The 14,522-nt window shown below is 45.7% G+C and overlaps 1 protein-coding gene across 1 annotated transcript in view; it reads left to right on the forward strand.

Annotated features, from left to right (window-relative positions):
- The window catches only part of ZNF407 (zinc finger protein 407), a 556,565-nt gene that overhangs the window by 368,564 nt on the left and 173,479 nt on the right, over positions 1 to 14,522 (forward strand). The window contains exon 7 of the mRNA XM_007952740.2: positions 6,855 to 7,033. Within this exon, the coding sequence (XP_007950931.2) occupies positions 6,855 to 7,033 (179 nt within the window). The remainder of the gene's footprint in view (positions 1 to 6,854; positions 7,034 to 14,522) is intronic.

Genomic DNA, 14,522 nt, shown 5'->3' on the forward strand with positions numbered 1-14,522 from the left:
CTAAGGTGCGCCTGACACAAGCCATGATATTTCCAATCGCCTGGTATGCATGTGAGAGCTGGACAATGAATAAGGAAGACCGAAGGAGAGTTGATGCTTTTGAGTTGTGGTGCTGGCGCAGAATGCTGAAAGTACCATGGACTGCTAAAAGAACTAACAGGTCTGTCCTGGGGGAAGTGCACCTGAAATGCTCCTTGGAAGTGAGAATGGTCAGACTTCATCTCACCTATTTTGGTCATGTTGTCAGAAGGGACCATTTCCTGGAGAAGGATGTCATGCTTGGTAGGGTGGAGGGTTGACGAAAGAGGGGGAGGCCTTCAACGAGATGGACTGACGTGGTGGCTGCGATGATGGGCTCCTCATGGAGCTGGTGCAGGATTGGGCAGTGTTTCGTTCTGTTGTACATGGGGTCGCTATGAGTCAGAAATGACTCGATGGCATGTAACAACGATAATAAAATGGCTAATGATCATGAGCATTTTTTCATGTTTGTTGGCCACCTAATATCCTCTTGGTGAAGTGTCTATTCATGTCTTCTGCCCATTTTTTAATTGGATTATTTGTCTTTTTGTTATTGAGGTGTTGCAGTTTTCTATAAATTCTAGAGATAAGTCCCTTGTCAGATATGTCATTGCCAAATATTCTTTCCAAATCTGTAGGTTCTCTTTTGACTCTTTTGGAGAAGTCTTTGGAAGCGCATAAAATTTTAATTTTTAGAAGGTCCCAATCATCTGGTTTCTCCTCTGCTGTTTGTGCATTTTGGGTTATTATAGCCAGCTTTCTTAACATCACTGTTGGTGTGCTACTTGTTATCATCACTGTTGGTGTGCTACTTGTTGACATCTCAGTACTGTCACCCTACTTGTGTGTTTTAATCTAAAGTGTGTCTTCTGGTAACAGCATTTTGTTGTATCTTGTTTGTTATTGTTTTTAATAAAGCCTGTCAGTCACTGCCTTTTGATTGGTTTATTCATTACATTTACATTTACTGATATTTTTAATTTAGTTTAAGGAGCCCTGGTGGTACAGTGCTTAAAGCATCTTATTGCTAACCATATGGTTAGTGGCTTGAACCCACCAACCTGCTTTGTGGGAGAAAGATGAGGCAGTCTGCTTCCATAAAGATAACAGCCTTGGAAACCCTGTGGGGCAGTTCCCCTCTGTCTTCTAGGGGCTCTGTGAGTCAGAATCAACTTGACAGCGGTGAGTGTGGTTTGGTCTTTGCTTCTGTAAAGACTGTCAGCCTGGGAAACCCTGTGGTGCAGTTCCACTCTGTCCTCTAGGGGCGCTATGAGTCAGAATCGACTCCAGGGCAGTGGGAGTGGTTTGCCTTTGCTTCTGGGAAGATTGACAGCCTGGGAAACCCTGCAGGGCAGTTCCACTCTGTCCTCTAGGGGTGCTGTGGGTCAGAATTGACTCCAAGGCAGTGAGTGTGTTTTGGGCAATGCTTCCCTAATGCATTTGACTGCAGGCTGGTGGTTCAAATCCACCAGCTGCTGCTCGGAAGGAAGACTGGGCAATCTACGTCCATAGTGATACTGCCTCAGAAACCCCAAGAGGGCTCACTATGAATTGGATCCGACTAGATGGCAGTAAGTTTGGTTCGGTTACATGAAGATTGACAGCCTTGGAGACCCTGTGGGGCAGTTCCACTCTGTCCTCTAGGGACACCGTTTGTCATAATCGACTGGATGGCAATGGGTGTCATTTTTTGTTTTTGGTAACTGTAGGTTTGAAGTCTTTGATAAGTTTAACACCTGGACCCTCTCGCAGGCAGTTTCTGTTGCCTGCTTTTCCTGTGCGTGGGTTACGCTTTTGTGTTTGGCATATCTTTTAACATTATTTTAGAAAACCGGACATTTTAGGTATGGTACTGTGGCCCCTCTGGATATGGACGTGTGCTCCCCTTCCCCATGGAGCTTGTTGTTGGTTCACGCTTGTTTCTTTGTTTTTGGTGACTGGTTCCCACGCTACTTGAGTGAATTCTCATTGCTCTTTGGTGTGAAGCCTCTGAGGTTGCTCCTTAGTCCTGCGCCGTGGGCATGCTCACCGCTACCCCTCATACCAGAGATTTCAGTAGGGCTGTCTTTGATGAACTTTTCCCTTTGTCTGTTTTCTGACGCATGGGCTTTTAGCTGCCTCTGCCCAGATAGACTCATGGCTCCAACCTAACTGGGTTAGACTGAGAAAACCAGGACACCTTTTCCTTGGTGTGGAGTTCTGTCTCTTCCAGGTGTGACCCTCACCTTGGGTGGAGGGCTGCAGGAACAAGAACAGTGAGGGGGAGCGCCTGGGGGTCTCTGAGCCCTTGAACCTGAGTGCTGTCTGTTTCAAGGGAATCTCAGCTTTTGGCCAGAGTAGTCGTCGTCTGTCTTCCATTTCCGTTACAGATCCTTGGACAGTGCGCCAGGCGACAGTGCCTTGTGGCTTCCCCTGACAGCTCGGTGTCACACTGAGGATACCATTGGGTTGCCCGCTTCTCCTCACTGTGTGCCTTGTTGGCTTCCCTGGCAGTGCTGCTAGGACCTGTGGGAAATATTCTCTTAGAGCACCCTCTTTCTTCGGCACTTCCTGTTTCTGGCTGGTCCCACATCAGTGTTCCATTTCAGCTCCTTGTCCTGTTTGTGGGCTGACTGTCATACGGAGTTACTTAGCAGAAGGCCCTGTCTTTCATTTTTTGCTGAATCTTGTGACACAGCTAGACATGTTCAGCTGTGTCTTACATGCTGTTGTGGTATGTATGCAATTAAGTTTGCACCTACTTTATTCTGCTTCAAGCCACACTGACATACATGTTACAACTTTTATTTTTCAGTCTTGGACTAGAAAAGTTTGATTTTGTAGGTGGGAAAGGTCCCATTTTGTCCTGATTTTTAAAAAAATACTATGTTGTGTAAATTACACAAGAATAACAGAAGAAAAAGCTGAAATAGAAAACACAGAAAAGCACTATTACGCACAAGAGCCTGTGAGTACAACATTGTCCTTGTAGATAGCCGCTGTGTCTTCTTCCTTCTGGTTTCCATGTTTGCATTTCCCTGCGTGCGCGGAAAAGATTGAACTATAAATACATATGCATGTGTATTATACATAGAAAATACATGAACATGGGACATATAAATAGCATAGATAAAACACTGTACAATAAAGTATAAAGACATCTGCACAATCCATATTTATATATTTAAAACAGAGGATTTATCTTTTGAATATATTTTAAAACATTTAAAACTGTGTATATGTATTTATGTATGTATATGTGTAATGGTCCTTTCTACATTTTAAATATCTCAGGTTCCATACCACTTATTTCTTGTTTTGTTTTCAAATGGAAGGAAGCCTCTCTCCTGCCCTACGCCCATGCCTGCTTCACACTTGCCTCACTGATTGTCTCTTGATTGTTAGGTTTTGTTTACTATTTAGGTTCTAAGAGATTTGGCTTATTTTTATCAAAGACACACCCTTTGAGAACAAACTATTCTTCTGTTTACAAAGTCGTGTCTTCCTTCCCTCCCTAGCTCTTAGGAAGCTTTAAGTTTCTGGGCCCCGTGTGAGGACGGAGCACGCGTTCACATGTGTGCTTCATAGGCAGCCTGGTGTCTCTGGGCCCCGTGTGAGGACAGAGCACGCATTCAGATGTCTCGGGGCCCTGTGTGAGGACGGAGCACGTGTTCAGATGCCTGCATCTTAGGAGGCTGGCGTCTCTGGGCCCCGTGTGAGGACGGAGCACATGTCAGGTGCTTGTACCTGGGCTGTTTTGTTTTCACTTGATCGGTGATAGTCTCTGATGACTCCTCGTGCCTAGGGTTTTCCATAAGGAAATAGATGGGGCACGGAATTGACAGTCGTAATTTACCACACTGGTAGTTTTCACTCCCCAACATCAGTAAACAATGGTGAATTTAGGAGGTGACTGTTGAAGGTAAATTGGAGATTCGTGGTGTTAGAAGGGTGATTTGGGACAGTTTACCCAGCAGTTGGGGGATTCAAAAATGCTCCTGTGTCTTTTAATTACTCCAGAAGTGGGCATTTCATTTGTGCTCTGAACCATCAGATGTTTTCTTAATGTTGTTCTCTAACACACTGCACAGATACTATTCTAAGGATATTTATAGATTCAAGAGGCTGTATAGTCCTACTCTTCTTGGGGTGTGCTGTCTCTTTGATGCGTAACCAGCCTAAACCAGGAGGGCTGAGGTGTACTACAGACTCCCTCAGTGGTGTAGACAGTTGAGCGCCAGACTGAAAACTTGGTGGCTTCAGCACTCCCAGAAGTGCCACTCTGTGTGACTTGGTGCTGAAATGGTCACGCCCCATGCCACTCTTGTAATGCCCAAAGAGAGTGTAGTCACCGTATTCCTTCACAAGTTGTGTCCGTGCAAATAATGTGCCTATATAAATAACATGCCCACATGTAACACACCCACACACATTACTTGCCCATGCATGTAACATGCCCACACATATAATGTGCAGAAAGTATGCAATTAAGTAAAATGCTTTGGCATAGCATCCCTGTGCAGATAATATACATGTCTTATGACGTTTCCAGAAGTGAACTTTAGCCTCATTCACCCGGCTTCCCATATCATGGGTAAATTGTATCATTCTGTTCATTTTCTTCAATCCTCTGCTTATGTGTATAAAAGTAGTCCAGATATGTTACTCTTGATCATAATTGTATAAAAAAGGCATAAGCCACAGTCAGGGAGTCATGGATCAAATGTGGAAGTCCCTGGTAATTGGAAAATAAACAATCGAAACAGTGCCTTTGTTTCTACTGATTTAAGTTGATAATTACAGCTCAACAATTGAATGAGACAACCTTACCAGCTCATCTTAAGGGAGACCATGAGGTGATGGTAGGTCTGCTTATTTCATAGTTTAATTATATCTTCTTAGTGTCACTTGAAGCCAGTGACATGTGAGAAAAATTGGTGTAGCATGCTTATGAGAGTAACGTGTGGAGGAGAGGTGTCGGTCATGTGCTTGGCAAAAAAATGTTTGACGTTCATATTTGCAGAGAAGTGTGCTGCTCAGAGTCTGGAGCCCTGCTGTCGTTTGTGGCCTTCACAAGCTGCTGTGAAGTAATTGGGGTGTGACCGTTTTCTCCTTCATGACCAGTAGTTCTCAGGGTGTATTCCTTGAAACTCAGAGGAAAGGCGTGGCAGTCTATCACCAAAAAATCACTCCTTCGAAGCCCTGTGGAGCGCAGGTGTATCCTGACACCCGTGGGGTTGCCGTTAGTGGTCATCAACTGGACAGCCCCTGGGTTGGTCCCTGGAAAGTAGGCAGCAGAGTGTTACTGAAAGTTACAGACCCTGCCCGTGAGATGCTTTTAGGAGACAATGACCCCCTGAAGTATCTTCTTAGGGCCCCTGTGTCCCAGTGTACGCTGTGCACTGCGTGTGGCACCGCCCAGCCCTGGCCTGTGTGGTCACAGGATCTTTTCTCGTGGAATGTATTACAGAAGCTTGTTCTTCAGCATCACAGGAAATGTTGGCTCAGATACTGCTCTGTCTTCTGGCATTTATTTTTGCTTCATGGGTTCTGCTGCAGCAAATCTGGTTTTTGTGTGTTTGTCTCTCTGTAACCCCCACCCCTGCTGGGGTTTGTGAAGGGCCCTTTTCACTGCCTTCCATGAATGGCACAAACAACAGTGAACGACTGTGTGTGTGTGAATGCACATGTGTGTGTTTCAGGATGGGTGTGGGTGTGCATTCTCCATGGGAGGTGTTGATGGGTGAGCCAGCAGGTAGTGCAGTTGGCCGCACAGGCAGTGACCGCAGAACGCCTGCGTCTTGCTTCCTCAGGCTTTGCCTTCCACTCCTGTTTCCAGGGGCCGTGTGGCACGGATGGGTGGGCCCTCGCCCGCATGGCTCCGTCCATCTCACTGATAGCCTGCACTACCACGGAAGCTCACCGGCACTGAGCAGACTGCCCTGGTGTGGGGCACGGCTGGGCTGGGCTGGGGAGGCTATTTTCAGACTCCCTTTCTTTCTTCAGATTCCTTTGTTGTTGTTGTTGTTGTTGTTGTGTGCCATCGAGTCAGACCCGACTCACAGAGACCCCTCCTTGGGTTTCCGAGGCAGTACCACTATGGAAGTAGATTGCCCCATCTTCCTTCCGAGGAGTAGCTGGTGGGTTTGAACCGCCAGCCTTCTGGTTAGCAGTCAAATGCCTTAGGCACTATGCTACCAGAGCTCCTTCAGATTCCTTTAGTGCCTACTTAATGCAGCTACTTTGAGGGAATTTAACCACCAAAGCTTCATTGTTTCCTTGGTGTTGTGAATTCATTGGAGGTGACAGTGGTCTAGACGCCTTTTGTCCTCCTTCCGCTCAGTGATAGGTGTGTTCTCGGGGATTAGGAGCTCTGGTAGCATAGTGCCTAAGGCATTTGAGTGCTAACCAGAAAGCTGGTGGTTCAAATCCACCAGCCACGTCTCAGAAGGAAGGTTGGGCAATCTACTTCCGCAGAGATACAACCTCGGACACCCAGGGATGGGTCGCTAAGAGTCGGATCCGACTCGACGGCAGTGAGTTTGGATTTTTTGGTTTCAGTGCCCTCAAGTGGTACCAGGATGCTCTGGGATTAAAATAGAAGAACCTAGCACGTTGTCTTTCTGCTTCTGCGTAGCGTTGCTGAGGTGGAAGACCAACCTGGAAATGAGTGCAGAGTAATGACAGCGTTGGCCTCACAGGCTCCTGTCATAACGTCGACTGTCGCATGAGTGCAGCACACAGCAGGAGCCGATGGAATGAGGCCCACGGAGGTGTTAGCTAAGATCAGTACTTGTGATGCAGTGTTACTGATCTGACCTTGATCCGGTGTACTCTTCCTTCTCACTTGGTAGGTCCAACTGTGCCGAAAATATCCGCAAGCACATACTACACACTGGCAAACACGAGGGGGTCAAGATGTACAACTGTCCCAAGTGTGACTACGGGACCAACGTCCCCGCGGAGTTCCGGAACCACCTGAAAGAGCAGCATCCTGACATCGAGAACCCGGACCTGGCGTACCTCCATGCAGGTAAGGCTGAGCTGCTGCAGGTCACGTCGTCTGTCAGGGGCTCCCTTCCCGGGGTCACAGCCACCAGCGCACGCTTGCGAGTGAGTGTAGTCTGTCTGACTGTGGTACAGTCTGTGGTAGTGACCCACCTCAGGATGTTTGAAAAGTTAGCATGTTCCAGTTTATGCCACTCAGCTATGAGAACGAGCACTATCTCATCAAAGGCAGATCTCACAAAGTCACATCTGAGGGCAACAAAGTTAATAATAGCAACCGGCCGACACACGGTTGAACCGAAACGGTAGCAGCTGCCTGAGCTTCCTGCTTGGGGTGATTGCTAAGATTTGTAGTGAGTACCAGGAGGGGAAAAGAATGTGACAAGGTACGTGAGTGGGCCTCTGTGGACAGGCGCCAAGGCGGGTTACCATGCTGCCTCCCCCAGCAGTGGACGGCACAGGGCCTGGGGACATGCCTGCGAGGGCATGGGGTCACCCAGGGCTGGGGAAGTCCCAGTGACCTGGTAGCTGCTGCGATGACTCTGGCCTCGCTCAGCCAGAAGTCAGCCTCTGCAAAGAGCAGAGCTCTCAAACTGGGGCTTGAGCCATCTGTTTGTGTAGCCTGGCTCCATGTTCCATGAGCAAGTGTTCCCTGAGTGTTGAATTCGTAACGAGGAGAGCAACGGGATGAGGGTTATGTTTGGGGACCTATTTGGGGAGGTTCTCACCATGAAGGAAATTTAGAGAAGGGTTCCAAGATTTAGCCTGATTCGTGTTTAAATCATGCCGGTCGACACAGGAGGAGATGCTTGTCTCTCTTCCAAAGGCGTTCTGTTCTCAGGAGGAATCGAGGAGGCCGTGGTGGGTCTTATTCTGTGGTTTGCTTTATTTTTCTGCTGTCATACTTTTAAAAAGTTGTGGTGCCACTGATGTGATGGTCATCAGTTTCTGTGTCCAGATTTCCCCATTGCAGCTTTACGCCAGACTCTGAGTGGCACAGGGTGATAGCACAGTAGCCCGTCATACCGACTCGCAAGTGTGGGTTTTTGCCTTTTATTGATCGGTTTTCTAATTTTTTCTAAGGTGTGTTGTTTAGCTGCCTTCTTAGCAGTTCCTTCTTCCCCAATTCTAAAGACGACGACCCAGGTGTGACTCATGCCCAAGCCCCAGCTCCTTCCTGAAGTAACTAATTCAGCACCATCGTAAGGCTCCCGAGCAGATGCTTGGTTCTCGGCGAACACAGCACTCTCTCCTTTGTCAGGTTTGTTTTCATGTCCCGCCTCCGAGCCGGTTACTTAGTGGAGGCACAGAGCATAAAACAGCTGTGGCCTTTTCCACCCTAACTATCAGCTCTCGTGGACTGGTGGATTCCCACTGCTGATCGAATGGTTTACCAAATCTTTAATTGAAAGCATCAGTATCGTGTGATGTCGGCCCTGGAGGATTCACTCTTCCATAAGGTCCCGAAAGATCCTGGCCCTCCCTTTTTAACCCAGTTCCTTTCATCTCCTTTTATTAGTTGGATGCCCTGACACGTGTCATGACATTTTGTGCAATAATTCCTTTTATGAAAAGGTCCAAAAATCCCAGCACACCCTGCCAGTGTCTTGTTGGCTCTGCCTTACACAAACCAATTATCAGCTCCACCTAAAAAGGAATGAATTTTTTCTGACGTGGTGGCTTCGGGTAAGCCCGTGCTGACTCACAGCCATTAAATTGTACTTCTCCAGATGTACCATTAAGCTCACCCATAAGGATCATCTCAGCTTTATTTCCTAATATAGACGTCAGTACAGGTCTGTAATTTGCAGCTTCGCCTCTTTCTTTTCACCTTCAGACTGGATTCCTCATTTTCCAGTCTCCTGGCACTTCACTACCAACAAAAGACTTCCTGAAATAATTAGCAGTCCAACACTTTGATTCTTTAACCTCATACATCATCCATCGGGTAACTCACTATTTTCTTCATTGCTGCTGACTGTCTTTGTTCCTTTCAAACTCCTGTCTAAATGCTCCAGGGCTGCATCCCCGGGTCCACTGAGTATGGCACATTTGATATTTGGGTAACCAGCCTTTCTGCTCCCTTTCTCTTCCTGGATTCTCTCTGAGTTCCTAAGTTTGGAGTTCTCTCATATACTCTATGCTTGACAGATGAATGATGTCACCCCAGTATTTCTCATCAGCCTACTTTTTCAGTAATAATTGGAATCCAGGATAACTGCATTGGTCGATGTTTATCTGGAAATGAGCTATTTACTAATTCCAAGTTAAGCAGACTCTTTTGGATTCATCACCATTTCTCTTTTATTGAATATTATACCAATGTGCAGGAGCTCTGGTGGCAAAGCAGTCAAAATACTCGGCTGTTAACCAGAAGCCCATGGTTTAAACCCACCATTCACTGCTCAGGAGAAAGATGAAGCAGTCTACTTCGGTAAAGACTTACTGCCTTGAAAACCCTCTGGGCAGTCTGCTCTGTCCTGCAGGGTTACTGTGAGTTGGAATCAACGTGAGGGCAGTGGGTTGGGTTGGGTTTTGGTTTATACTGCTGGAAGTTGGTCCAAACACTTTTGATGGTACATTCTTAACTATTTTCATGTTTCATCTGTTTGAGAATGCATATATTCTCTCTAACTTTTCCTCAGTACTTCTACAAATCATCATTTATCTGCTTACTACTATGGAACAGTGTTAGAGAAATGAAGAGACCCAAACAGATGGCTTCCTGTCTGTCTGGCCTGTCCTTCTGTCACTCCCTCCTGCAGAAGGCAGTCACTGTGATTCTGGGGAAACCCAGACAATCCTCCTGTGAGGTCTGCTGTCGCAGAGTTGCTGAGTAGTGAGGAGTGTTGCACAAGGCCAATGTTGTACACTGTCACACTTTGCTTTTTGATGACAAAGAACAAAAGAGGAAGGGGGTTAACGGTGCCACCCCCACGCTTTTTATGACTCTGAACAAGTCGTCTGGTATGTATTACTCCTGATTTCATGATCTTTCAAAAGAGGTCTTCAGGAGATAAGTTGCCTGAAGATACTGTCTTCGGGTGCATTAGGTTCAAACCCATGCCCATTTGTCTGCAGACATTTTCCTATTAGCATAATCTCATATATGCAGTAGCCTTAAAGAGTTAGCATCTGTAGGATAATGAAACTCATATCCTGGAAACCTTAGAATTTTGAGGTTTTGAGATTTCAAGTGAGCTGCAAACATGTTTTAGGACATATTGTGGTGGTTACGTGCCATCGAGTGCACTCCCACTCATAACGACCCCATGTGACAGAGTAGAACTGCCCCATAGAGTCTCCTAGGCTGTAGATCCTAGGAGCAGATCACAAGGGCTTTCTCCCACAGAGCCACTGGGTGGGTTCAAACCTCCAGCCTTTTGGTTTGCAGCCTGGCACCTCCTCATTGCCCACCAGGCCTCCTTTAGTAGGAAGTGGCTTGCTGTTGTCCCTGCTGAACCCACACTGGCTCGTACAGAGCCTGGGACAGACAGTCGGATGGAGGGACGGAGAGGGGAGCAGTGGGCGGGGCGTGGATGGATGGTGTCCGGAGAATGAGGTTGTAGTTCTCTGAGTTTATCACTGACGTGTGACCGACCAACTGTGAGTGAGCCATTCATCTACTCCTTATCTGTTTCCTCAATTGCAGAGTGAGTAAGTGAGTTTCCAATTAGATAGTGGACGTGAAAGTCCACGGAAGTGGTGGAAAGATGTCAAGGTTGGGTGGTCTCTGAATAGAAGGACGGAGTTGCCTTATTACGGTTTTAACAGCAGGAAATAGAATGTAAGGACTTTAAATGATTTTTTTTCATTGATACCAAATTGTTATCAGTGGTGTGTGTGTGTGTGTGTGTGTGTTATGTGCCATCGAGTTGGACCTGACTCCTAGCAACCCCTCCTTGAGTTTCTGAGGCAGTAGCACTACGAAAGGAGGTTGCCCAACCTTTCTTCCGAGGAGTGCTGGCGGGTTTGAACTGCCAGCCTTCTGGTTAATAGTCAAGTGCCTTAGGCACTATGCTACCAGAACTCCTCATTATCAGTAGTAGTGGATCTCGTAACTATATATGTTTGTATGTGTGCATCTGTTTGCATTCATAAAGCATGTGTGTAGGTATGAGATATATCACAGTGTGACTGTCCATAGTGCGGCAGCCTGGGCTTTTACCCACCATTGGGCCTAGGGAAGGCCAGTATAATACTTTTTTCTTTTTCAGAATAGAAATTTATCACTTGAGTGAGTAATCTATCATTCTTCGTATGTTATTTATCATGCTCTATGTTTTAAAAACTAATTTAAAAAAAAAGAACGTCATTCTGTAATAATGTCCTTTCTAGCATGTACGTTAAGCCTCTGGGAAGTCCTTAATGGCATTTACAGAGTTTACAATACAGTCAGAAAAATAAAATATAGTCAGAGTCCACAACTGAAATTCAGGTTTTGTTAGTAACACCAATAGGGTGAGCTTGACGATACCTGAACTCATGAGAATCCGTTCAAGCCATGATTGTTGGTGGATCCCAGGCCCATAGGGTCCCTCTGTTCATCCCCGAGCTACATGGTCGTAACGAAGACCTTTTGATAATACTTAATGTTTTTCTAGAAGACAGATACCCTCTTTTTCCTGGGAGGCCTGGCAAAGCGTAATGAGGTATAAATTCAGAGCTGTGTTAGGACTTGGTGTTCAGCCTCTTTCCTTGCCACCACAAGGTCACATGGGCTCATGGCAGTATGATTACCTCATCAACAGCCCAAGGTGATCTTATCTGGGCTCACATTTGCAGCATTCATGAACTGAGTTCTGAAAGTTAAAATAGTCAAAAAGAAACAAAATTGTGATCTTATCCCCCTGACAACTTCATTTATCAAAATTTTAAGGGGAAAAATTGATTGTGGACATTATAGTGGAGGTAGTCTGATTTTATCAGGTAATTGATGTGGCTTTTACGCTTGTATAGACTTTTATCAACTGCTTAATTCAATATAATTTATATATTTTACCAATTTACACACCCTGACACACATATTTTGACCCCTGCTAAAATGCAGCTTCCTTTGAGGGAAACAAGGCAAGTGCTGACTAGTCCTACTATGCACACAACAGGCTGTGGTGTTAAAGCCATTTAGTAAAGAAAAGCATGACAAGTTTGTAAAATTATAAGGGAAACAGTATTTAACATAACTTTGAAATTTTGTTCAGAAGATGCAATGATGCCCATTTTTGCTCTTTTGGAATCTTGTTTGTTTCTGTTTCCAGTGAGTAAAATTGTCACAGCAAGTTTTCCTTGTTTCTTTGAAGTTTTTATTTTTAAATAATTTTGTGGTACCACTACTTTGGAAGCAGTCAAAACCTTAAACATAGAGCTGCCATGTAACCCAGCAATTCCACTCCTCAGTCGTACCCAAGAGAATTCTGTGTCCACACCAAAGCTTGTGATGGCTATACCCAGCTGCATTCCTGATAGCCCCACAGTGGGAATGACCTCAGGAATGAAGGGACAGTATGTGGGGCATCCATGCAGTGAAATACCCAGCAATCCCACTACTGGGTATATACTCTAAAGAAGTCAGAGCTGGGACACGGATAGATCCATACACCTGTGCTCATTGCAGCACTGTTCAGAATAGCAAAGAGATGGAAACAACGTAAGTGTGCGTCAGTGGGTGAATGGATGACCAAACTGTGGTGCATACACACAATGGACTACTACACAACACTAAAGAATAATGTGGAATCTTTGAGTCACCTCCTAATGTGGATGAACTGGGAGGACATTATGCTGAGTGAAACAAGCCAGTCGCAGAAGGATGAGTACTATGTGAATCCACTATTGTGAAAAGTCAAGGAAAGGTTGACACATGGAAGGAAACTTTCTCTGTTCATTACCAGGCATGGAAGGGAAGGGAGAGAAAATTGCTAAAGAGGTAAGAGACAGGTATTGATTTGGTGAAGGGAAAGACAATATAACAAAAGCAGGTGACCAGCACAGTACCACTAAGGACAAGAGAGACCTGGAGAGGTACATGAGAGGGACAGACGACAAAGCTAGTGCTTCCACATACACGAAGTGCATTATCAGTGATGACACACATCGACCTGCAGGTGCCTACACAGGCAGACAGGATCAACCATCAGAGGGAATAGACCCATGACCGTGGAAGTTCGGCAGACAGTATTTCTGCATCCCCACTGGTGTGTGCTGTATGAATGTAATAGAGCTCACAGGGGCAAAGTTATGATCATTTCTTAACCACAGCCAGACACCTCAAGGGAGTGTCACTGGGCCCACACTCTATCCAGGATTTTGAATTTTGATCCCTTTCCAGGTACAGTGGGAGAAGAATGTAGACCAATACTCAGAATCATATAACAGATGATAGCGCTTACTGCTCTGATAGAGACTGGTGAAGCCACTGAAACTACAGTCCCAACTCACCCTTCGGGCCACCAATTGAACTCACTTCTGTGAGTTCAAAATGAGACACAGGCCTACAAGGTGAACAATTGCACCAAGTAGGTGGACTCTTTAGAACGGCCGTCCCTGGGAGACCAGAAGGGCAGCTCGTGCAGAGAGAGAAAGCCCAGAGGGCAGGAATGCATAGGAAAGAAGGCCACAGGGAAAAGGTGACCGCAGAGAGGAAGTGGGAAGGGAGCTGTTACATTGTGAGGAAAAACGTGTTTTGCAAATATTTTGTCCCAGTCCATGACTTGTCTGTTTCCCTTCCTCTTACTAGTGTCTTTTACCGAGCAGAGGGTTCAGTTTCCATAAAATTCGGGGTATGCATTATTCCTTTTATGGTTTGTACTTGGATCTAATGTCTAAAAACTGTTTGCCTGACCCAAGGTATGAAATTTAGCTCCTCTGTTTTCTTCAGGAAGCTTTATGCTGAGAGGGACATGGGGAGGAAAAAGCTTTGTGATGTTGTATTTTACATTTAGGTCTGTAATCCATTTTGTTTTGTTTTATTTTTAATGATACTGTGTTTTTGGTGAAAGCTTACACAGTAAATTGGGTTCCCATTTGACAATTTCTGTATAGATTGTCCAGTGGCTTGCGTTACATTTCTCACAGGGTGTCGGCCATCTCTCTAATTGCATCTGGTTGTTCCTTTCCTCTGTGACCCATTTTGAGTTCAGTTCTTAGGTGGAGGTTTGGTGTTTTGGTTTTGTTTTTCTGAATGCGAATATCTTATTGTTTCAAGGACATTTGGTGAAAACATTACCCTTTCATTGAGTTGCCCTTTCACTTTGTTGAAAATCAGTTGACTCATTCTTTGGGCCCATTTCTCTGTTCTCTATTGCCATGTTGTTGTTGTTGTTGTTATGTGCCGTCGAGTCAAACCCGACTCATAGCGACCCCTCCTTGGGGCAGTATCACTACGGAAGTAGGATTGCCCAACCTTCCTTCCGAGGAGTGGCTGGTGGGTTTGAACCGCCAGCCGTCTGGTTAGCAGGCAAGTGTCTTAGCCACTATGCTACCAGAGCTCCCAGTTGCCATAGCACTTTTGAAAG

The sequence above is a fragment of the Orycteropus afer genome, unplaced genomic scaffold (assembly GCF_000298275.1).
Source record: "Orycteropus afer afer isolate SDZICR_OR568_19922 unplaced genomic scaffold, OryAfe1.0 scaffold00356, whole genome shotgun sequence".
In the NCBI taxonomy this organism is placed as follows: Eukaryota; Metazoa; Chordata; class Mammalia; order Tubulidentata; family Orycteropodidae; genus Orycteropus; species Orycteropus afer.